Genomic DNA, 26,793 nt, shown 5'->3' on the forward strand with positions numbered 1-26,793 from the left:
GACCAAAGTGCCCCCCAAACTATTTGCTGAAGCCTGAATATTCCAGTTAGGCTTTAAATAGTTATCCAATTAATTAAAATATTGCCAAAACTTTTCTTAATTTTGTCCCATACCTACACTGACTTGCTGTCCTATTAAACTAGGTGATTGCTGATTTACTTTTTCTGCAACTGGTGACTCAGAAATCGCAGCAACCTTTAAGGAATTTTTAATGGAGCTAAGTTCCCACATATGTAAGCTGATGACATGCACTCCACAGCAACGTCGGGCAAGCTTGTAGAGATTCTTAAGGACTGCCTTCCGTAGAAGAATATACACCCATGGATCTAAAATTTGATTCCATGTTGCCATTCGAAGAGCAAAGAGTGTTGTTTCACAGGTCTCCATCGAATGATTTCCATTTATTCCAATGTTGGCCATTGTCAGCTGCAAAACAAACAAGGGAAATCAGTTGATAGACATTTTCTCAGTCCTACAGTTTTCTTGTGTTTATTTTTTAACTTAACTAGCTATGTTACATGCTATTCATTTCACCTTCCACAATGGGATGTTATTTTACAAAATACTGACAAAAAGAAATGAACAATAGCAGAAACCTTGATGTATACATATGAACCCTTTGAATTGAAATTGACATCAGAACTACAAAAATGATAGTTTATATGGTAAGTCAAATGTACACAAATAGAAAGACCCTAGAGGGCAAACACTGATACTAGTAACTGGCAGTTCTGAGAATAGTAAGTTCAAAGCCAACACACATTTGTATATTTCAAAGAAAAAAATTAATATGTATTTGTGTAAATAAAGTGTAATTAAGCTAAAGTATGGATAAACTATACATAGGAGTTTTAAAAAATAAATTTAAAGTATCTAAAATTAATTTGTACCTGGTCTATCATATTTTTCTGAAATGTTACTTTTAGAATTTTCTGTAACTACAATGATACCAATGTCTTCTATTTCATTTTCCCTTTTCTACATCTCTCATAACCTTAATTTGGCTAAAACATTCCAAAATATACTATGGAATTTCCTAAGGGCTTTGAGGAAATGAGTTCCCCTCTGTACTACCACTCAGATTTGATGTAGATTTTGGTCTCATGTGTCCATTTTCTGACTGCCCATAATGAAAAAGAGACCATTTTGTGGAATAAATTCCATGAACAGTCCCCACTATATGTTAGATCTGGTCTAATCACTGAGCCCAGCTTTGGCTTCTAACTAAACATCTGCAGAACAATTGTTGAAAATAATTTGGCTATAAAAACAAATAAATGAACAAAAGGTGAAACTGAAAAATTAAGGGAGGCTTAGACGATTATGCCTCCAGGATAAAGAGAGGATGAGAAGAAAATCAAGTTTTCTTGGTCTTCTTAATGGACATCTATCAGAAGGAAATGTCTTAATTGGGCCTGATGATACTAATGGTTGAAGAATAAATGTCCCTTGTCAACACCTTCATTATTTACACAACAAAGTACAAGCTACTCTTTAACTGGCTCCCTGATTATGCATCTGAAGTGCACCTCTACAATCCAATCTCCCTGCAAATACGCTAAGGTCAAATAAATGTATGGAAAGAAAAGTTTATGTTCATTGCCAACTGCAAAGAATGAAATAGATAACACTTGCAATAAAATCGACATTCTTTTAGGCCATATAATACAGTATGTCAATGATTAAGGTTGCAATATGAATGAATCTGTGAATCTGCCAGGCTACTTTACTCACAGATAACAGAGCTCATGTGCACTAAAGATTCATTCTGGAAGTTATTCCATCATCCCTTCCCTTTACATCTGTCTATCTTTTAGTCAGTATCAGGACTCCAGTGCCTTCTCACAATGAAAAGCAATGGTAAATCAAGAATTATGCTTCTGTCCCTTTGCATAGTCATAAAAGTAAACCAATACAGCAGGGGGTCCTTTTTGAGTGTCTACTGTGTCCAGATACCATGCTAGATGCTAGTGATGCCGGGATTAATATTTAGAGAAATCCTAGCTAACATATCATATATTTTGCTTATTTATCTAGTTCTCATTTCGATCTCTCACACTAAAATATACTCTTGAAAGCATATTTTTGTCTATTTCTCTGCAGCCCCAGCAATGGGCAGACAGTAGGGAAGTTGATATTTGTTGAATGAACAAAGGCTCTATGAGGCGAAAGCAAAAATATGATGGTGTAAATAATAAAGGCATGTAAAATATATCACAGGCAGGGCTATTTACTGGCACATGATCCCTATGTGGTTATTAAAAGGTGTACTTTTTTTTTCAATTTTTATAGTACATAAAAACTTCAGTTATTCAGATTTGACTAATTTTGAATTTCTGGCCATTCCACTGCAGGTTGTCTGAATTTCTCCTTAGCATTATTTTTATGGAAATTTAAATGAATATATAATCAAAACCATATCTGGTGGAATATCCAACTTGTTTAGGTACAAAACCATTATTTAGGTAAGGTGTCCTCAAACTACGGCCCGTGGGCCACATGCGGGTGTTTTTGCCGTTTTGTTTTTTTACTTCAAAATAAGATATGTGCAGTGTGCATAGGAATTTGTTCATAGTTTTTTAAAAACTATAGTCCGGCCCTCCAACTGTCTGAGGGACAGTGAACTGGCCCCTGTTTAAAAAGTTTGAGGACCCCTGATTTAGGTTATCAACATCCATTTTCACACAAATAATTTCTATGACAATTATACATGGTCTCACCTAGTCAGTGAAGCAGGTATTTTCACACGTAGTTATCTTATTCCAAGAGCCAGACCATTCCTTTCCTCCTTTCTGTCATCATATAAGACTAACTCAGGGACCATTATTTGGGGACTGAAAGAGCACACTGAAGTATAATTCACTGACTTACAAGTGATAGCCCCTTATAACGTTATCATCCAGAGACTGCTCTTTAGGTTTGGCACTTGAATAATCACAGAAATGGGGACTAATTGTGATTATGTGATTACATTCCAGCCTTCCTGGATCATCAAAAAGGTCCATTTGGAAGCTTTGCCCAAAGACCATTCTATTACATCTCCATGTGAGAAGTTTAATCTATGTGTTAATTTGGATAACTACTGTCACAGCACCTCTGAGTATTAGCAAATGAGAAATGTCATTTTATTTTAACTCCAATGGCAATTTTGGAAAAGGCACCTCATACAAATCACCAAATCCACCTGTGTTCAACGCATGACTCTTAGACTTAAACATATTTGTGGTACTTTAACTTAATCGTGTCTATTTTTGCAAAAGATTATTTCATCTCTGCCACAGTGACTACAAGAATCTTCAGGAAAAAAAACACAAAAACATATTCTTGTGCAACTCCAGAAAAGAAAAGTTAACAAATTGAAATGCATATGCTCTCATAGAATATATCTTTTCAATTATGAGTTTTATTCAGATTTAAAATATATACATGGCTACATTGTTGAATATAGAAGGTAATAATATTTCAGTCATTTCCCACTTATTGGATACTCATTAAAACTAAGTATTTTGCACATGACGAATGATTCAGAGTTAAGACAGAAATATTACAATAGGGAGAAATAAAAGCACAAAGGGGTATGGTAATTCTTATTTTACAACTTTTCAACAGCTGGGAAATGTTGCCCACCCCAAACTACACCTCAGTGTTCCAAAATATAAACAGTTGTGCAAATGAACTTTTTCCAGCTGGATTTGTTGGTAGAGGCTTAACCAATGACCAAAATGACAACACACTCCTGACTCTGCCCAAAGACTTTGAAAGTTGCAAAGAAATGAGAAAAGAGGACATGCAGTGTATAAACTGCTCCCTTCAAAATGGGACATTCCCAAATCTAACACTTTATATGCCTTTTCACCCCTTCATGATAACTGAGAAAATAATGTGTAAAATAAAATAAAAAAATTTAAACTGAACAATACATAGGGGGAAAAGATGTATAATACCTGGGGGGGGAAAAAAGTTCATCTTTCTAGAGAAGGTTCATGCATAGGATCCATGTATTTTCATTTGTTATTCCAGTCCCTTCTCCCAGACCTGCACTATTTTTGAGTCTGTTTATTGGGAAACTTTATGCCAGAACTCCTTGGAATAGCTGTCCATGGTTCTCTACTGCTAATCCTTACAAAATACTATTGCAATTCCTTTCTATGACACTTTTGAAGGGAATAAAATACAGTCTTTATCCCAGAATACTAAAATAATAAACATTAAAAATAAGTAAAATTTATATGTTATGTGGCATGTGGTGATTTAAGGGGAAAAATCCTATATAATAAAGAGGTAATATGCAAATTGACCCTCACACCCTCACACAAGATGGCTGCCCCCATATGGTCAAAGATGGCCACCACAAGATGGCCAACAGGGGAGGGCAGTTGTGGGTGATCAGGCTAGCAGGGGAGGGCAGTTGGGGGCGACCAGGCCAGCAGGGGAGGGCAGTTGGGGGCAATGGGCCTGCAGGAGAGGGAAGTTGGGGGTAACCGGACCTGCAGGGGAGAGCAGTTAGGGGTGACCAGGCCAGCATGGGAGGGCAGTTAGGGTGACTTGGCCTGCAGTGGAGGGCAATTAGGGGTGATCAGGCTGGCAGGGGAGGGCAGTTGGGGTGATCAGGCTGGCAGGCAGAAGCAGTTAGGGGCAACTGGCAGGCAGGCAGGCAGGTGAGCAGTTAGGAGCCAGCAGTCCCGGATTGTGAGAGGGATGTCTGACTGCCGGTTTAGGCCCGATCCCTGGGATGAGGATTAAACCGGCAGTCAGACATCCCCCAAGGGATCCCAGATTGGAGAGAGTGCAGGCCGGGTTGAGGGACACCCTCTCCCTCCACCTCCCCCACCCCCGTGCATGAATTTCGTGCACCAGGCCTCTAGTTATTCAATATATATGCTACCATTCACTTGATAACAGCCTACTGGCCTAACTCTGATCAAATTTACCCTCTCCCATGTAATTTTCACCATTTCAGATACATGTCTTACCTTGATTTGCTTCCCTGAGCAGAGAACACAGTTGGAACCACCAGACTTCTGACCCACAGAACTGGGAGATAATAAAGTGGTCACTGCCTCACACTGCTAAGTCTGTGGGCATTTGTTACATAGCCATAGAAAACTAATACAGTACTTATGAGGGACTTAAATTAGGAAACCGTAAAATTTATATACAAAAATCTACAACAATCATTACACTCAATGGAGAAAACATAGATGCATTTTAAGATCTGAAAAAGAAGGGTACCCATTATTGCTACCACTGCTTGACATAGTATCAAAATTCCTGGTAATGCTACAAGGAAAAAATGAGGCATATAAAAATTTAAAGAAAAGAGATAAACTTTTGTTATCCGGAAGTGATTAGAATAAATATATAAATAAAACCAATAAGATAGTTCAGCAGATGCTGAATACTAGTACATGACCAACTTAGAAAACCAAAAACGCTTCTCTACACTAACATTATTAACTATAAACTGTAATAAAAATACCAATAAAAGAGCATAGAAATTATAAAGTACTTAGAATTTAGTTAAGAAATAAACAACACCTTTAAAGACGCTTGCAATTTTAACTTCTGTTCTCTATTTTTCAAACTTTATATTATGAACATATATTATTTTGCTAATGAAAATATACCATATCAATTGTGATGTTCGACATATTTACAACATTGGCACCAATCAGAACAGCACAGGCATTAATAGGTAGTTCAGCTACACAGGCCTGTGCCCGATGAAAAAAAGCCTTGCACCTTATTAATTAATTGGTTATTTGAGTAAGTTAAGTGATTATTATATATCTCTCCCAGAACTGACTGGGAAGGACAAACTTTAGCCTTCCATTTTCTCTGAAGAATTTCTCTCAAGATTTTTCCTGTAGTCAGGACAAAGGGAATAGAACAAATACATTTAGAGCAACAAGGCAAGGTGGCTTATTTAAAAGATTTCAGGGAGCAAAATCTAGAGCTGGCATAGAGGGAGAAGAATGTGTCTATGGAGCTGGAGAACAGGAAAATAAGCAAGGGGAATGAACTATCACGTGGCCTGCACCTGACCAGTAGGCTACCCATCCTATCCAGACTGAGGGGACAGAGTTAAAAAGTGTAGCTCAGACTGCATCTCCCTGCATGAGCTCAGTTGCTCCAAGAATGTGAATGCTGCAGACCTTGCCATTACCTGTTTTCAAATTATGAAATGATAAAGTTAAAAATTCCTCATAGAGCTTGATTCTCAGACCCGGGGAGTCATCAAAAGATAGTAATTAAAGCACATCAACATACTTAATAAGCACTTTTACAAAGTCCACCAGATTAGTAAGTACATTTAACTTAAAGAGCAGCTTAAAAGGTCAACTTGCTTTCACTTTATAAACACATTTATAACTAGGCTACTGAGACACCTTCTGTATACTGTAATTATGATTGATCCTAAACTGAAGACAAATCATCACCAAACCACACTAATGATTCACTCATATGACTAAGAAAGGTCTAAATAATCTAACAAGTAGGTCTGAAAATGACCACCAAAGGCATCTTTATGGTTCTCCTTCCCCTTAGAGAACTATCAGCAAAATTTCATCCTTATACTACTGTAAAACTGGGGCTCCAATTCCAAATCCCTTCTTTCCATTATGTAAATTCTCTGTAATTTTTTCCATCAAGCTATCAAGTTTTGTGGTATTATTTGCAATACCAGAAAACCAAGCCCTTCTCTTGTGGTTATATAGAAGACATTGTATTCTCAAGAGGTTTTGCAAATAATACCACAAAAATGGCCTTAAGAAAACATGACTTTTCCCAGAATAAACAAGAGGAGATAAACATATGTAATTCACAAGAAATTAGGCTTTGCATTCAGGTAAAAGATTTGCTAAAGAAGGTGGGCTGAACTAGCCTTCAAATTTTCCCAGAGGGGTTAAATAGAAAAAGATACAAGAATCAAAACTACCCTAATCTCAAATTGCAGAGGTCCCAAATCCCAAAGGTTAAAATGGTTCATGGTTGGCTTCTTAGAGAAGAATTGATCTTATTAAAAACATTTATATCAAGAAGCACATCATGAAAAGAAAAAAGGTGGTACTCACCTAAAATGACATTTGCTACAAGTTTATGGAAAAGAAATCGGTGTGAAGAAAAGATGAGGTAATTTCACCCAGTGAAGAAAAGAAAGTTTATAAATCAATGCATAAATCAAAAGACAAGAATTGCATTTCTAGAAGAGTACTCAGTATTTCACTGAGCCCAAAGACCACCAGAGAAAACAATGAACCTGAACTCAAGGAAACTTTGGTCGGGAACTCTCTACCCTTAGTCGTTTGGCATAGACTAAACACAGACGAAGTTTCTCAGCAAAGCTGTTCCTTCGAAGGCTGTGGGCACTTGCCCACAGGGTTCTTTTGTAATAGAGTAGTTCTGCTCATGTCTCTCCAAATAAACTACAAATTCCTTTGAAGTTACTATCCCATTTTAGTATGTTTATATGCCCATGTAACACATGTGCAAATGTCCATGGTAGTCACTGAATGAATGTTTTTCAAATTACCACTGCGTTTAGTGAAACTCAGTACCAAATGGAATAATGGTTAGAACAGTAATAACAACCATCACACAGCACCTCTCACTGGACGCTTACCAAGTAGGCATCATGTGAAAACTCAAGTTATGTGATTAAATCAGTGATATAGTCGTTATTATTATCCATGGCTTTAAAAACTTAAAATTGACGCTCTCAAAGATCCTTAATAATTTCCCCAAGGATATGTGGCCAGTATGTCCAAACTCAGGTGCTGAAAAGTTTCTGCACCTACAATAGGCTCTAGAAGCTAATTAGAAGCAGACATTCAAGTATAAGCTCAGGCGATTCAGTATCGTCATATGATGTAGAGTCAACACTAATGAAGATATGAAGATGCCCACTAATACAGGCAACATAAATTGATATATCTTTGCATATAGCCAGTGCCTATTAAGTATTTGGTAAGTGAATGCAGAACTGAAGTGGGAAATTCAATTACTTTTCCAAGTCGGACCGATGAAGGTCCTAACAATGAAATGACCACTGGCCCTTTCTTTCCAATCACAGAAGCTGGAGAATAGTTAAGCACCTTGACTCAGAAGCACAGCCTCTTCTTGAGTCAGAATTTGCTGAGGCTCATTAGGTGGGGCCATTTCTCTTTCTATGCCCAGGAAGATTCACTTCTGTGGGGAAATTTTAGAATATTTCAAGGTCCTAGAGAAAAGTTCTGCAAAATAAATTGATATTCTACGTTCATGTTTTACGCAGTTTAAACAGTGAGAACTATGACATTAAAGCCAATGGTATTTTTTTTTTAATTCCAGAGTCAAAGCCTAAATAAACTCCAACCAAGAGAAATGGAAACTCCGTGCCATAGCCCATCTGACATGTAAGATACACTCTCCTATAAGAGTATGTGCATGTACATCCTCATACTATAATCACAAATGCAGCAAAGGCTGAAAATTTCTCTTTTGTAGTAAATAATTATTAGGGCATTTCTCTAGGGTCAAGAAACAAAATCATTTTATAACTAAAACATGGAATTATCTAATTTGTATGTGTTCACACGTGTGGGTGATTAAAAGAGAGCCAAATAACTTCATCTCAAAAGCAAAATGCAAATGGTAATTTCATATTCTTAACTAAATGAAAGATAATCAAAATGCCCTTTGCTAAACCAGCAGAAAGATATATTGAGATTATCAAGCAAGTAGAATAAAGTATAACTGAATATGTTCTCTTTAAAAATTTTGCCACAAAATAGAATTTTATTTCATGACTGAAGGAGAATCATTTTGAAAGTATTTTCCTTGTTACCCACAATCTAATCCTAACTTAACAATGATTTATTATTTGCTTTGCTTCCCAATATAAGTTCTAGCAAAGTAATTAATTCACTGCTCATGTGTCAAATGAAATTTCAAGCAAACAACTTTCTGCTATATTTCTGCTCCATTGTAACCCATTTTCTGTCCAGCAGCCAACGAGCTCTTCTTAAACCATGCATCAGATCATACATTTCCCTTGTTAAGAAACCCTCGAATGGTTTCCAACCAAATTTTAACCCAAACTCGCCAAGGCCTACAAAGTTCTGGACAATCTGACCGTCCCTCCCTTCCTCTCTATCCTCAAGTCCTTCCACCTTCACCTAACATCCCTTTGTTCTAGTTAATAGCCTTTCTTTTGTCCCTCACTACAAGATTTTTTAAAAATTTATTAGAGAGAGAGAGAGAGATACAGAGAGAGAGAGAGACAGATCAATTTGTTGTTCACTTATTTATGCATTCATTTTTGATTCTTGTATGTGCCCTGACTGGAGATCAAACCCAAAACACTGGCATATCAGGAAGATGCTCTAACCCACTGAGCTACCTGGCCAGGGCCCCAGCACTGGTTTTTGTGCTAGTTTTCCCCTCTGCCTGCCCACCCTGTCCACATATCTTCCCATAGCTGCCTCCTTTTGTCATCGAGGGCTGTCCTCATGAGAAGGTCTTCCTTGACCATCCAACCTAAAAGAGCCCTATCTCCACCCTCAGTAACAGAACTTTCCACTATTTGAAAACATCCTGTTATTTGTTTACTTATCTCTCTCTCCAAAGAGCTCCAACCCCTGGCGTTCCCCCTCCCCACCCCACCCCTGGAAGAATGTAACCTCTTCTGAAGAGGGTATGCTGCCTGTCTCATCCAGCACCATAGCTTTAGCACCTGGAACAGTATCTGATACACAGAGGGCACTGAGAAAGATATTTAATGAATAAAGGAATGAGCATTTCTAAACATATTATATTTATGGATTTAATTGCTTTTTTGTAGTGACTTCTCACTAAGGTCACATCTTCAGCTCTCTTTAAAAGTCAAGGGCAATGGCATCCTCCAGCTGCCAACATGCCTGGGTCTGACTGCAAACAGTAGTGTCTCGATGGCAAAACTGTCAGATTTTGCAAGACGTTTAAAATAAACAAGCTGTTCAGTGAGACATGAACACATTTTCAAGATAAAACTGTTTTGTTGTAATCAAAATTCTGAAACTGGCTCCTCGTGGCACTCTCTGGTTTTAATCAAAGCCTCACTGGTCCCGCACAACATCCAGCAAGGACTTTTCTCCCCTAGATGGGGCTTTAACCTTTCGATGACAAAAGAGGAGAGAAAAAACGTGTCTCAGAGGATAAAAAAAATCTGCACAAAATCTAGGTTATTTTTAATACTCAAAACCAACTAACAAAGCTGCCATGTTATTTTTAATTTGATTTTTTTAATTTGCCCAGATTAATTGAGACCCATTTAGGTAGGGGACAGAGAAAGGTAGGTGGCTAAGTGCATTGTCAATGCTCTGGAAGGAAAAAGCAAAGTAAATTTTTTTGTTGTTAATCCTCACCTGAGGATATTCTTTCCATTGATTTTTAGAGAGAGTGGAAGGGGGAGACGATGGGGAATTTTAACTAATTAATTAATTCTTACACTCTAAAATCACATTTTAAGCAAGAACTTTACATTTTAAATGATCATCACAATTATAGTGTTTAGTAATATTTCAAAAACTTTACTCTTTTCTTTCAAAAATAATATTTTACAAATAAAATCCTTATGTGATATCATATGCAATTATATACCAGAGCTATAAGAATGTTGTTTAAATTACTAATTTCATTTATGATTAAAGGATTCTAACAAATGAGCTGCATATTCCTAGAACCTTCCGGGCACTGCAGGAAATAGAGTAGGAAAATGTGACTTTTATTCTGTCATGATTATATAGAATTAGATGTATTTTATCCATAGCAAGAGAGATAAAAATGTGCACTAAAATAAGCAAAACAGGTTTCCTAAGGAAAATCATTATAAATTAAATAAAAACAAATCAAGATTTTCTGAGCTAATAAAGTCAGATTTGGATCAGTGTGATGTGCTGAAATAACATATTCTTCTTAGATACATGATTTTTAGCCACCTGTCACATATACATTTGACTACACTGCATGCTAAACCATGCGATAGTGGCATTATACTTATGAAACAATGGGCTTTCTCCTAGCAATTTTAGAAGAAAAAAATACCTGGTATCTTACTTAACAAGCATTCATATATGAGTGTTCTGTTTTACTAATTTTAATTATAAAAGCATTATTTAAGGAACTACTTTTACCTGTTCTTAGAGTCATGACAGCACATTCACCCTTCCCTCCCCACTTCTGGTGGCTAGGTCTGTCACTGAGTAGGGAGGCCTACGACTGAGTTTCCCTATACCCACCACAGGGAAGGACCCTGACTGTTTCCCACCAATCCAGGTGGTCTCCCAAAATACTGACCATCCCTGGCCAGTATGGCTCAGTTGGTTGGAGCGCCGTTCCCAGACACAGAAGGGTTGTGATTCGATCCCCAGTTAGGCATGTACAGGAGGCAACTGATCAATGTTTCTCACATCGATGTTTCTCTCCCGCTCCCTTCCTCTCTCTCTCTCTAAAAATCAATAAAAACATATCCTCAGGTGAGGATTAAAAACATATATACAGTATATTGACCTTTATCCTAAAAGCTGAAATAGTTTTTTAGTGTCTTGGCCTTATTGTGGGGTTCGTGTGGAGACGGTGGCAGGGAGAGATGGTAACAGACAAGTATCTCAGGACTCATAGGTTTCTATGCTTTTTTGGTACCTGATTACACAGTGCATCATTCAGAAATCACTCTGAAGCATGATTCTTAATTCATAGCTTCCTTGTCTCTTTTTACTGCTTACTAGATTAATAATCTCTGAGTGAGTTGAATGGATTTCAACGTGAGTTAGGCAACCATGTAATACAAACCAAGAAGTCCAAGAGAAAGATGGCATCAGTGCTGCGGTCACATATTACTGCCAATTCATACTTAAGGGAGGTATTAGAGACAAGGGCAGCAATATAGGCAAAATAGGTTATCCATTCATCTTTATGACCAAATATAAAATGGCTTGCTAAATAGACAATGTAGAAATCCACATCAATCTAAAACTGTCTAAGTAAGCAGACTGGCTTTTATATTACTACTAGAGGCCCAGTGCATGATTTAATCATGTACCTGGTGCACCAGCGGGCTGGCTGTCCGCCAGTGCACCAGGCCTTCCGAAAGCCTCCGGCGCGGCGGAGGCTTTCGAAAGGCCCTGTGCCGGAGCAGACAGCCGGCCAGCTCCCCTGCTTTGGCTTTTGATCGCGGGAGAGCTGGCCGGCTGGCCGCCGGTGCACCAGGCCTTCCGAAAGCCTCCGGCGCGGCGGAGGCTTCCGAAAGGCCTTGTGCCGGAGCAGACAGCCGGCCAGCTCCCCCGCTTTGGCTTTTGATCGCGGGGGAGCTGGCCGGCTGTCCGCCGGTGCACCAGGCCTTCCGAAAGCCTCCGGCGCGGCGGAGGCTTCCGAAAGGCCTTGTGCCGGAGCAGACAGCCGGCCAGCTCCCCCGCTTTGGCTTTTGATCAAAAGCCAAAGCGGGGGAGCTGGCTGGCTGTCCGCCGGTGCACCAGGCCTTCCGAAAGCCTCCGGCGCAGCCATGGCACAGACGCGAGCTCAGTGTCCTGCTGGCCCAATCAGCTACCCCAGCCACCCTGAGTCCCGCCCCCTGCGCCTCCTGCTGGTTGCAGGCTCCTCCCCGGCCTGGGCCCTGGTCAGGGCTTGTACAGGAGACAACCAATCGATGTGTTTCTCTCACATCAATGTTTCTCTCTGTCTTTCCCTCTCCCACTCTCCCTAAAAATCAATGGAAAAATATCCTCAGGTAAGGATTAACAACAACAACAAAAAAATGGCATTAGAATTTTCTTAGATGATACCAATAACAGTAAATGCACAAAAAAATGCAACATACTCAAAAAGTCTATGCTATAATTTCAATAATAATACTTACCTTCAGTATAAGATAAAGAAGAATTCAAGGCAAAATGTTTTAAAGTGTAGAGAGAAGGTTACCTGATATTTATAAAAGGAGTAAATTCACAACAAAGATAGAACAGACATGAATGTTTGACCTCTGGTGACATTACATTGAAATCCAAAATCATTGAAACCTATTAGAAATAAATATATAAACTGAGAAAACACAAATGTTAAAAAATTCTAAGTTCTCATTATTTGACGTGATAGTTAAAAATAAGGAAATGGAACCCTATAAAATATTCTTGATTTAATAGCTATGAATTGAACTTTGTAACTTAAAAAAAGAGAGAAAATGTGGATTCTTTTCATAAGCCCATAAAAATATTTACAAAATCTGATAAGAAGTTAACTAATTTGAAAACAGTAAGATTTAAAAGTTAGTATAAGAAATTGTTAAATTATTAAACTATACAATGCTCTGTACATGTATGGGATTTCCTTCTAGAGAGACAAAAATATTCTGGACAAGATAGTGGTGATGGTTGCACAACACTGTGAATGTGCTAATTGAAACTGAATCATACCCTTTAAAGTGGTTAAAATAGTAAAATTTTTATGTGAATTTTGTCACAATAAAAATAAAGGTGTCAAGTCAGTGCTTTCTTATATACTGTTATGAAGAAACTGCTGAATTAGTATTCAAAACATGACTTTGATAATAGGGCAGGTAGATAATGATAACAAATAGGAGCACTCTACATTGTAATTGATACACTGAACACAAGTCTCAATAAAACCTGAAGAAGATGGCAGTTGTACATAAAGTTAAAGATAGCTCAATAAGATGTAATACAGGGTCCAGAAAGATCCAGACACATTTAAGAATTTCAGATATAATAAAGGTAGACATTTAAAACAGTTGCAGACAAATCATTCAATAAGTAATTTTGAGACAACTAGTTAACCATTCAAAAGAAAATTCATATTCTTAACTTGCAAACTAAACCAAAATAAACTATAAATGTTTTGAAACCAGGCGCACAAAAAATGAAAGGGCCAAAGTGCTATAAGATAAAAAAGATGAATACTGATATCACCTTAGCCTGAGAAAAGTATCTCTTAACATGAAACAGAAAGCAGTAACCACAAAAGAAATTATTGATTAATTCACTACTTTTATAAATTAAAATACTAAATGAAAAGGCTAACCATGAGCCTGGGGAAATAATTGCTTTTATATTTGAACTAGAGGCCCAAATGCATGAAATTCGTGCACTCGGAGGGGATCCCTCAGCCCAGCCTGCACTCTCTCACAGTCTGGGACCCCTTGGGGGATGTCCACCTGCCAGCTTAGACCTGAACAGTGGAACGACCAACGCAGGAGCTGCCCCTTGGTGGTCAGTGCACTCCCACAGGGGGACCACCACTCAGCCAGAAGCCGGGCTCTCGCAGTCCGGGACCCCTCACTCCTCACTGCCTGCCTGCAGAGGCGGGAGAGGCTCCTGCCACTGCTGTTGTACTCTCCAGCCATCAGCCCAGGTTCTGGTAAATGGCACTCCCCCGCCTGGGAGCACACTGACCACCAAGGAGCAGCTCCTGCATTGAGCATCTGCCCCCTGGTGGTCAGTGCACATCATAGTGACCAGTCATTCCACTGTTCGGTCAATTTGCATATTAGGGTTTTATTATATAGGATATTATCTGTTTTTTGTTATCCAGACAGTACTTGAAAATCATTTACAAATTCCCACACATTCACAGAAGAAGATAATACCCAGTAATATAAGAATAGAAAGTTTAACTACTCTATTAATCAAAGAAATTAAACTAATAATTTTTCCTTCTTGGATGAGGAAAAGGATGCACCCAGAATGCTAATAGTGGTTACCTGTTGCTAGTGTGCTTTGAAAGATTTTTTAAATTTTAATTTATAGTTTACCATATTTTATTTTTACTATAAGATGTTATAAAGAAAACATTGCGTTGTTAAAAGTAGTTTGAGGAAATATAATACACAAAATTTAATATTCCTCAATACAGAGAATAGGTCTATGGAAAGAAAGGGAGGGCTAATCTTTCCAATGGGTTTCCTAAAACATGCAAGTGCCTCTCTTCCCCCCTTCCACCTGCATGCGGCCAGCTTTCTACTCCTGCATAGCCTGCTCCCTGCTCCTCTCCCCTCTCCTGCATTGTCTCTCATCATTCGTGTGCTTTTTATTTTCCTGGCTTTCTGGTCTTCTGCTGCCATGAAAATAAATGCAAGAAGCAAAATAAGGGAGTATCTAATCAAGGTAATGACAATAATAACTACTGCTGCTGCTGCTGCTACAGAAGCACTATTATTTAAGATTTATCGATGTACTTTGGGGCCCAAAGATTCCTCCACTATTACTAAAGCAATTAACCCTCTGACTTGCTCCCAGGCAAGGCCAGAAAAATACAATAGTTACTTTTATTCTATATTAAAAGTGGAAAGAAAGAAAAAGAAGGATATGTGTAAGAGTTGGTGGTTGGAGAAAAAGAGTTCAAAGATCGTGGGTAAAATAAAGGAGCTAGAAAGTACTATTTTTAGAATTTGCCTCTGAATTATTTTCCCAGGTCAGGTTTCTGTCTCTCTGATTTAGTCTCACCTGGAGAGACACCCAGCTTTTTGTCAGCAAAGGCCTGCTGAAAGAATAAATCAAATTAACAAGTAAATTAAAGCATACATGAATTTTTAAATTTTATTCATTGATACAGTATTATTAATATTCACAGCAATTTTCTTCCTTATATTCAGCCCCCTCTAACACTTTCTTAACCTAAATTCTTAGAAAGAGTTGGTGATTTTTGTAATGTTCTATTTCACCATTTATTTCTCTTCTAATCTGGAGTCACTTTTGTTATCAAAGGGCTATATAAAATACTAATTTGAATTATTAATTTTTCATGATCTGATTTAATAAAGCTCATGTTTCATTTCATTAGAAAATTGTTCTAGTCTTTAATATTAACTTATTACACTCTACTGTATTATAATCTTGTTCAAGCCTGTCTCAAATACTAAAGAGTTTCTTATTCATTGATTTTTATATCTCTAGGAAAGATATACACTATCTCTTTTCTTTTTGGTTTTTACAATTTACATTATTTAACTTAGGATCACATTTATTTCCAGTAATTTTTCCTTCTAAATGATGTACTATAGAATGTTTTCCCTTTTGTAAGTAATCAAAAATAACCTCATCCATATACATTCACAACAGAATACCTGCTATTCTAACAGAAAATATAATTGAACACCTTCATATTACAATTTCCTACACATGTCCTCTCTTTTCATTTTCTAGGAGTACTGCTGTTTGAAGCCCTAGATATTGTAAACAGTTAAAACACAGAGATTGCATCACACCACAGTATTTAGTATCTAGAACACTGCCTGGCACATGGTAGGTCTTCAATAAATATTTGTCAAATAAATAAACATATAATTACTTGTGGAGCACAAAATTGGAAGTGAAAGCTCCCTATCAGAGCACCCATTATTCATTTAATACCTAATTTAAAAGTGCTTTTGATTATCTTGTTAATAAAATTATTGGCTGGCAGCATCAACATTTAATAGTCACAGCAACAATAATTATCTATATATATAAAAGCCTAAACGACTGTCCAACCGTTTGACCATCTGAATGGTAGCTATGACGCACAATGACCACCAGGGGGCAGACGCCCAACCCAGGAGCTGCTGAGCTGTGGTGACTTGGCAGCTGTGGTTCTCAGGTGACGCACCCAGAACCAGAGAGGAGGGAGCCAGATTTCAGGGTGTGTCACCTGAGAACCATCCTCTCACAATCCGAGACCCCTCGGGGGATGTTGGAGAGCCGGTTTCAGCCTGATCCCTGCAGGCCAAGCTGAGGGACCCCACCGGTGCACGAATCTGTGCACTGGACCTCTAGTAATAGTATAATAACTGAAGTATATGGTACTTTCTAGGTCAGGCACTATTCAAATTACATATATTAACTCATTTAGTCCTCACAACAACCCAGTGAGGCAGGTACTATTACTATACCTATTTTACAAAGGAGGAGATTGAGGCACAGAGTGGTTACAGTCACATAGCCAGGAAGTGGAAGAAACAGGACTTGAACCCAAACTCTTTTTTAAAAAAAAATATGTTTTTACTGATTCAGAGAGAGGAAGCGAAAGTGAGAGACAGAAACATTGATTGGTTGCCTCCTGCATGCCCCCTACTGGGGATTGAGCCTACAACCCAGACATGTGCCCTGACTGGGAATCAGACCTCCTGGGGCATGGGATGATGCTCAATCAACTGAACCACACTGGCTGGACGAACGCGGACTCTTAACTACTACATTATATTGCCTCTCCATGAGCTAATATCTTAACTCTTAGAATGGGTATGTTTTTTACTCCAACTAAATTATAAGTTCTTTGAGGAAAAAACTTTATATTTAAATCCCTGCAAATATGACTCCAATAGTGCCTTATAAATAATGATCTCAATATTTTTTGCTCATTTTAACTGGATTCCAATAATGTATAAGTTAATACCTTATAAGTTATTATAATCATAAATTATTAGTTTATTTAAGTTTATTCACATGTTGAATAACATGTGAAAGATGAGTGGATGACATTTTCACTTCTGGTGAGATAGTGAAGTAACTTTGAGTGGAAATGTCCAAGAAAGTTTTCTGAAGCTACAGGCTCCCTCTGTTCCTTTCCACTGCAACCAAACCTTCCTAATAGAGGAGCAAATAGAAAACACCCAAATTAACACAGATAACTGTTTCTAATTGAGATGGAGGGTGGCAACAATAGCAATAGGCTTTTTGAGGATTTTGTTGAGCATTTACTATGTGCCAATGGCTGTGTTATGAGATTATAGGAAGGTCACATTTTTTTTTTGTTAGTACTTTTTAAAGTACTATCCTTATAATAAGTTCACAGACATACAAAACTGGCTTAACGTGACTCCAGGTCACAGCGAAGAGGTGGTGGGGCTGGAACCCTGTCCTTTGCCTGCACTTGGGTACCTGTAGTATTCTAAAGGGAAAGCTTATTGGGGACCATGCACAAAAACCTAAAATAAATCCTCTTACATAACCTGACTGTCTCTGCCTCCTTCACCATCACACCACAGCCACACTACAGTCTGAATTGTATTTGGCATTCCACAGTCTGAATTGTATTGGGGGATTCAATAGCAGGAGAAGTGAGAAGAGCCACCTCCCTCTCCGCATAAAGCCACAATTGTATCCACTCTTCTGTGGCAGCACCCTTATTCCCAGGACAGAGGACAGACCGAATGACAAATTTGCACAAGTTTTGAAAGGTAATATTTGCACACAGAAAAGACACATTTCTCCTATTAGATAAAAGTCCCCTCTAAATATAGATAAATGGCACTGATATACCAGGTAAAATTGGGTGTGATTATAAATGCCTTGCAAAGCAGACATAAATGGAATGCATTTTATATACCTCCTATAAGGATAAGACTAAGCAAAGAAAGTTAAAACTGGTAATGCAAAGAAATTTTAGGCATATCAATATCTTGAATTGTTCTTCAAATGTTTGAAAGCCTAATAAAAACCCAAAATATATTTAGCGACAAGATTTTTATACCAAGGAGGGTATAAATTTAATCCACATGTTTCCATTTTATTTACACTTGAATCATTCAAGTAATGGTTTGTAAGTGCTGTCTCAATGTCTACAATCTCTTTGGGCATTTTTATAAGTCATTCTCCATCAAAACAGGAAGTCATGCTTTGCCAAGAATAAATGAATTTAAATACCAAAATATTCTAGACCACCGTGCATATCAGGAGCAACAGATTTTGGGGTAAATACTCAACCTAGGACTGTCTTGTTTTAATAGATTGACCTTTGCTGAGCCACTCTTACACCATACACATCCATGAAGGGGGATAATATACTCAAATGAGTTTAATTCCAAAGGCCCATCCATACCTCAATATATTTATCAAATCATACTGTAAACCTATGTGCAATTAAGTCTATACTTCATATTTAGGTACTGTATGAACAATGGACTTCTGGAAGATTGTCCTGAGCAAAACTCTGCAGGAAATAGACTCTGAAACAGAGATCTCATGTAGAAGGTTTTCTGGGGAGTGTGAGGCAGTGAGGGGGGGCAGGATTTGGCAGAGAGAGAAGCAAAATTGCAATGCAGGTGCAAGAAAGGCCCCAGCAGGCTCTGAAGCATGGAGGGCCCTTCTGAAATGTCCCAAAGGAGGCGAGGGGGTACGTTCTCTGTATCACCATATCCACCTGTCACTGCACACAGAGTGACCAAAGAGAAGGGAGCACAACCATGGGGAAGGCAGCTCCCCTTGGCGGAGGGTAATTTCTCCAAGAGCAAGACTCACCCAAAAGGGTATCTGGGTGGGGCACCGCAGTGTCCCCTAAATAGGTCTGTTGGGGTTTTCTGAGAATTACTCCTCTGTGAATATAAAACCTACCATTAGCAATACAAAATGAGCCATAGGTTCACTGAGCCAGCTGGTAGAGACTTGAGGTAAGCAAACCTGTTTTATAGAAAACATTCAACACTTTCTATAGAAATTGTATTTATGACAATGAAAGAGCAATATTTGTAGCTCTTTACTCAAAGAAACTTTCTCCTTTTGTCTTCTGACAGGATCCCCTCAAAGATAAAACACCAATAAAAAAATAAATACATTTGGGAGGAGAAATGTGTGCATGTACAGAGAGAAGCAGTGCTAAAGATGATGGGACAAAAATAACTTAGAATAAGTCATATAACCTAGTCCAGTGGTCGGGAAACTCATTAGTCAACAGAGCCAAATATCAACAGTACAACGAGACTAACAGAGGGAATTCACATGTAAACAAATACTTGTAATCTATATATATAAAAGCCTAATGTGCTAAGTGTCCAACCATTCGACCATTCAACTGGTCGCTATGAAGTGCACTGACCATCAGGGCGCAGATGCTCCAACTGGTAGGTTAGCTTGCTGCTTTAATCCAGCCAATTGGGACTGGGTGAGACAGGCTGGACACACCCTGGAGCCCTCCTGTAGTTCCTCCCAGGCTGGCCAACCTTCCGCAGTCCCTCCCCAGTCTCTAAAATAGTTCTCCTAATTGATTTCCTTTCAGTGTGCACAAATCCATGCTCCGGGCCTCTAGTATTATCATAACAGAATAATATGATCATAGTTAATCCATGAAATTCCTCTGGGTGCTGACAAAATTCCTAGATTCTAGCACCAAATTCAAACAGTTGAATGTTCAGGATTCTCCAGAACTCCACTTCCGCTAATTCTCCTGGGAACTTCAGAACACATTTTCCCGTCTCTGACCTTTCCAGTGCAAATTCCAACTGGAAGTAGGAGAAGTGTCCCTGAAGCTGACCAAGTCCTGACCCCATCGGCGAGTGGCTCCCAAGTGGAGATGAGTACTGTCACGGACTGAGGGAGCCCTCCTTTACACAAAATTCATTTAACCAATTCTCACTGACCCCAACGATGTGCCGAGCATTGGTCCAGGAACTGAGGATAGCAATACACAAGGTCCCTCCCCTCAAGGGGCTTCCAACCCTCCAGGCAGAAACCAAGAAAGGTAACCTATGTTATCAGAAACTGCTAATAAGTGCTATGAGAGATATAAAGCAGAGGAAGGGAAGAGAGGAGAGAGAGGGTGCACTTTAAGATAGCCTAGATAGAGCAGATGGCATTTAAGAGAGGAGTAAGGAAGAGGACACCAAAGCTCAGGGACGGGAATGTGCTCCCAAATAGCCTAGAGCTAGTCCTCTGCCAGTGACTGTCATCGACCTCATGCCACTTACTCCACGCCCCACCCCAACACAAAAGCAGCCTGAATTCCCATCATGTAAACTATGTTAGTATAGTTCTAAAATATACTTGTTCTACTTGATATGAATTTTGAGTTCTAAGGGTCTGGGTTGTTTTAAGAATTTTCTAGAATAGATCCCAAATGTCATCATCAGTCCTTTATCCAGACAACATCATGGCTGCTTCCAAATTCCAAACATGGGAGCACGTGCCACTTCCAAAGGAAACCCACTGAAACAAGGTATGACCGTACTGCCTCTACAATCAGCAGCAGTCCAGGAATAAATCAAAAAGACATGCCTTCCAAGTTCTGACACAAAACTACAAAAGAATCCCACTTTGTTTTTAACTTTAGAATGAAATCCTTTAGCAGCCCTTTCTTTTGGGACATTTAGATCTAATGGTGGATTGATTGGTCAACTAATTTTCTTAACTGGGTAAATCATTTGCACAGGTACATGTTATGTATGTGCATGTGTATACATTTTCACATTTCCTTTATACTTACATGTGTACATCCACTCACCATCTCTTTTGGTGTAGTGGCAAATGCACAGACACTACACAGGTTTCCGTGACACAGCTCTTAAATACGAAAATGAGGGCCCGCCTTTTAAAGAAAACAATCTTCGCTCTGAGTCAGGATGTGCTATGACGTTGCTTGGCTCCATCATTTGCCATTATCCCTCTCAGACCTGGTCATTATGCTGCCAATACCTTTAGTAGTTCAAGTAACCACCCAAGTCTTTGATGTATATTGACAAACATCTTAGTGACCAAATGTTTAACTACATTGACTAGAAATACTAACATAAACTCTTAGAAAAATCATATTCAAACTCTACAGCTGTAGGAGAACGTATTTCTTAGGTAAACTCACCTACATAAGAAACCATTTGGTTCTTCGTATACTTTATACTTCTTTTCCCAATTCAAAATGATCCTCTATCCCAGAAGAGAAGGTAAAAGAAGTTTAATAGTGTCAGAAGTCTATAGTTGCTAACTTAGGGAACAGATGAAAAACTAGCATTTGGTTTCAGTATTTGTTTTATTAACTGCTACCTACAAAACTCAGAATCCACATTCTGGTCAATCATTTGCAATCTCTTGACATTCGTACTACTTAGGTTACAGTCAGCCAGTCAACAAGTATTTATTGGTCTACCAAACTGGTGAAATAAGCATAGCAATAATAATAAATTCCTTTTAGAATTATCCTAGAAATAAAACTTTTAAAAGAATCATTACCTGTATAAAAACAGAAATTTAGAATTATCCTAGAAATAAAACTTATAAAAGAATCATTACCTGTATAAAAACAGAAACAAATAATATTAAGGAAATATTACTTGATAGCACAAGTAAATGTCTTTTTCCCCTCACTTGAGAAACATTGAAAAAATGTCTTCAAGAGTTATTTATTAGGGAAAATGATTCACCTCGTATGCACACAACACAATTTTATCGTTACCATTTGACTCTGAAAGATTTTTGTATTAACTTATTACTAAATGGAATTATCAGCTAATAAGTGCCTATTGTGCTTTCCTGTATTTTTCAGTTGGGATTATAATTTAGAAAATTGATATGTGTTAACCATGTTTAAAATTATAAAACCCAGATATTATAAAAATTAAAAAGTCATTAACAATATATTTTTTAAACTAATATTATGATTGTACTACTGATCTCAATCCTGACAACACACACACATATATTTTTCCCTTAGGAAAAGTGACACAATAAATTAAAAAGAAAAACACCACAGGTGATTTTTAGGGCACATAATGGTGGAAATATGTCAATATATATTTTTCAACAGCCACACACTGTAAAATACTAACAGAAAACCCTAATGTAAACTAGAGACTATAATCAATAATAATGTATTCAGTACTGACTCATCAATTGTAACAAATGTATGTCACCAATGCAAGATGTTAATAAGGATGACTGGGGGTTAGAGGGAGATATGAGGGGGTAAATGTGAACTCTGTGCTTTCCACTTATTTTACAGTAAACCTAAAACTAATCAAGAAAAATAAAGCCTATTAAAAACACAGAGAGAGAGAGAGAGAGAGAGAGAGAGAGAGAGAGAGAGGTCAAACAGACATCATGACCATCTTGCCTTTGTATTGGTTAAACTCAGTCATCAAATTAATAAAGTATCCCCTTTGTCATCAGCTACAAATTTAAATCATTTTTAAAATGATGTCACTATTGATGTTTTGATGCAATAAGTCCTATTAAACACAGATTCTATCATCTAAATTTGCTCTTCATAGTGTGTGTGTACCTGTACCTTCAGTCCAGTTTCCAGCTTGAAAGTGACAGTGCACACAGGTGGAAGAGTGTGTAATTCATTCAAATTACAAATCCAACAATTCCTACTTATCCGTTAAGACAGAAGGCAGTGGTGTAAATTAGAGCATTGGCCTAGAAGCTATCATTATGGTACATGTATGGGAATCTGGTTTCAGAGGTATTTGTAAAACTTAAGAAGCTTTTAAAATACGGGGTGGAGAATGATGGCTCAGTCATTAACAACTATGCAACTCCTCCTGGATATTTAAGGAAAAAAAGGAGAAATGTTTCAACTGAGAGATATTCATGTTGGGTGTTATTTTGGCATTCCCAAGCCCGAGTTTTTATTAGGGTTCTTAGAGCTGTCTGAATGGCCTTAACCTAATGCCCAAGGCACTTATGTCCAGACCACTAGATGTATAAGCCCTTTAGCCTGAACTTGCCAGGAAGACCCAAGTCTGCACAAGAGAAACCAGGAATGCAAAGAACGCTTGAAATAAAATATCAATCCACCAAGGAGTACCTGTGGTATACCTACTAGGCATCTAACACAGAAATAATTTTCATAATACAAAGCATTTTAGAAGTATTGATACCTTGGTGTCATAGATGTCTCAATAATTCATAGCTAAATACAATGTTGACCTCAGAAAATGTTTCATGAAAATAAGATTGTTTCCACTAGGAAATATATTCAAAATATGAGTTAAATGGTAATATCCATTTTAATAGTGAAGGAAACCAAGAATTCAGGAAAAGACATTAGAGAAAAACTTAAAACCAAACTATCCATGGCAAAAATGAAATTTGCTACCTTCCATAGTCTTACAATAGTTAACCTATCACTCTGCTTTATCAAAATCAGAGCCAGAACTAAGCAGAATTTTAAAGGTGACTCAGAACAAAATAAAAACTAAAATATCAATGATTACCTCAGGTGTCCATATTATCTGTCTCTCTCTGAGTTCACTATTTCACTTTTTAAGGTTTTTCTCCAGAACTAGGACCTTACTTTAAAAAAAAAAAAAAGTCTTTAAATATTTTCAACTACCTCTTTTCTCACCTTCTTGGTATTCCCTTTCCAACCCCCAAATAAATTTCAGTTCTACTCAAACTCACTTTTTATTTTGAAAACCTACTGCATTTCAAAGTTAAGTAGAAAAAAAAGGAAAAAGAAGCATTATTCTAAGGAAATTTCCTGGGTCAAGTGGCATAAATTAAGCTCTCCAGGAATGAACACTGGAGTGATTCCAAGGGTTGACAGAACTGTTCTCAGCTGCTAAGATTCAAATAACTATACCATGACCATGAGCACAGATCAGATCCTGGCTTGGGTTCACTTAAGGCCTCCGAAATTGACAACAAGCAGGCCTCAAAATTTTGACTTACCACTGACAGACCCATTTTAGCCTCACCTTGGCGGGGTTCCTAGGACAGATTCAGGAACATCATTAAAAAAAAATACTATTCAACAGGCTAAATTCAAATTATGAGAAAAATAATATGAGTAGAAATAAAAAATATTCAAAAAGTTGAAATCCTTCTGTAAAATAAAATGAGGTGTCACAGGATCTGTCTGTGTCAGCAGCTCTCGCATACTTTTCTGTGCATCAGGGATTGTTTATTAAACTCCACTGGCAACAGTTCTTGGACAATGGACCTGTTGGAGCCTTAGGAAAACTGCATGAGTAACAACCCCCTTCATACTACCGTGCAAGGTATGGCCATGCCCTTTGTGTTATGTCTACCTTGGTCTTACCCTTTGCCTCACCTCTACCTGTATATCACCTGTATCACTGTCTCTGGATACCAGCCTCTTTCCCCATTGGTACAGAAAAATGAATGAAAGCAATCTTTGCTGCCATCAGTAGCTGTGTACAGGTGGATTTTTTTTTTCATGGCATGTGGTCACTCTTTCTATCCTAAAAGAAAACGTTGAAGGGCATTAAGGTTGCACTTATCAAACATCAATATTTTTTTCTTCTACTTGCAAAATAACATAAATGACTTATATGTGTTGCCCATTCCTTCACCTTAGCCTTCACTTCTAAAAACATCAAGCTGTTAAACACAGCTTTTGGCTAAATTTTTTTAAAAAGAATGAATGACAAGGGAGGAATCCCTCGCTCTCCTGCCAATCATATCCCTCCCTGCACTGCTGGCTTTGTGAACTAGTGATTTCTTCACATGATCTAGGTGTATAGTTCACCTGAACTATCCAACTCTCTCAACTCATCACCACCCTTGGCAAGCTGAGAGCCGGTCATTGTGTGTTTAGAAGAACCCAGTAGCTAATATGCTTTTTCTATAAATTAAAAGTCTGCGTGATTTTCTACCAAGACTTACTGGAGTCCACTCCAATATTGTATTTTATAGTTGGTCATTTCTTTCCCACATTTTAGAAGCTAATCATATTCCATACATTAAAACGATGTTTCTTCTGTTAAAATGACTTTAAACTGCACTGCAAGTATCAGTTAGAATTACTTAGCAAAGACATTGCTTTCAACTCAGGGCTTGTGGGGAACGGACCATGTGGTTTCATCAATATCTCCATTCACAGCCAGCGCCGAGTGCTGACATAAGTTTTAAGGAGGCTCAAACCCCAGCATTTAAAAGACTGAACAGCGTTACCCATCAAGACTAATAATTTTGCAAAAGACAGCAAATCTTGTTTTGGACATGGAAAAAACAGAAGAAAGCAACACTTGTCAAAAGGTTCGGCGTAGGCTCTTACCAGAAACGGGCTCCAGCAAATGCAGGAGACACACATGATAGCCAGGAGCTGGATGATCATTTCGAAATGATGAGACCTGCCTTGTCTGTGCTGCTGACTTTTAAACTTCACTCTTAAAAGTGTAATTCCTGTGACGGCATTGCACAAGAATGAAACCCCAAGGGCTAAGAGCCCCAGAAAAGAAAAAAGGAGAAGGTAAAACCTATCTTCCCAGTCTTGGATATGTTCTGTTTTGTAGAAACACCAGGTCCTTGATGCTTGAATCTGATAGTCTCGATGCCCAAGGATCGGCAGCAAAGCTATGAAAACAGCAAACAAGCACACCCCACTCAGCATCACTTTCACATGCTTGGATGTAATTTTTGTAGAATGAAATATTGGTTTGGTGACTCCGATACATCGCTCAATGGCCATCACACTGCCCAGAAAAAGTGGGCACAGACCAGAAAATACCATGGAGATACCAAAAATACTGCACAGGGTGTTTGATTGGTCAAAGCGGATCCAGTCTTTGTCAGAAGCATATACAAATACGGCTATCGTTCCGTTGACGAGGTGGCCAAAGAAGTCTGTGATTACCAGGCCACTAGCCAAGAGCAGAAACGATGCCTTGGACTTCTGTCTAAATCTCTGATAGGCCTTCATGAGTATAGCAATGGCAAGGCTGTTTGATAAGATCCCCACCGTCATGAAGATTATTGAGAAAAAGACAGAAAGCCGGTTTCCGGTCTGGCAAGTTGTATTTGAAAGGAGCCCAGCTGCAGGAGACACTGGCTGTTTGGAATTGTTCATGGACATTGTTGTGGAGATCAACGCGGGCTGCTCAAGTCATCTCCCTCTGAGAAGAGTGCAGGCTTGTAGTCCCGGCATCTGTAGCATAAAGACAGAGGAATGACAGCACTGCACAACTGCTCCTCCGACATTGAAGTCCGAAGGGCCCCAGTACCTGGTGGTAGGCATCAGATGCATCTGACCTATCATAAGCGGGGTTGCATCATCCTGAAGGCAGCACACCTCTGCCTGTGGTCCCATGTCTCATTTTCAAGGAAAAGAAGCTGC

General features: G+C 38.3%; 1 protein-coding gene across 1 annotated transcript; it reads right to left on the reverse strand.

Annotated features, from left to right (window-relative positions):
* Positions 1–96: 96 nt before the first annotated feature.
* Positions 97–26,532, reverse strand: PTGFR (prostaglandin F receptor; the record flags this gene model as incomplete). The annotated part of the gene is given in 4 exon segments (XM_079777792.1): positions 97–426; positions 19,245–19,277; positions 19,280–19,318; positions 25,735–26,532. Coding segments are annotated over 4 exon segments (1,200 nt in total).
* Between the last annotated feature and the right edge of the window lie 261 nt (positions 26,533–26,793).

This window comes from Cnephaeus nilssonii (assembly GCF_951640355.1).
Source record: "Cnephaeus nilssonii genome assembly, chromosome: 7".
Classification (NCBI taxonomy): Eukaryota; Metazoa; Chordata; class Mammalia; order Chiroptera; family Vespertilionidae; genus Cnephaeus; species Cnephaeus nilssonii.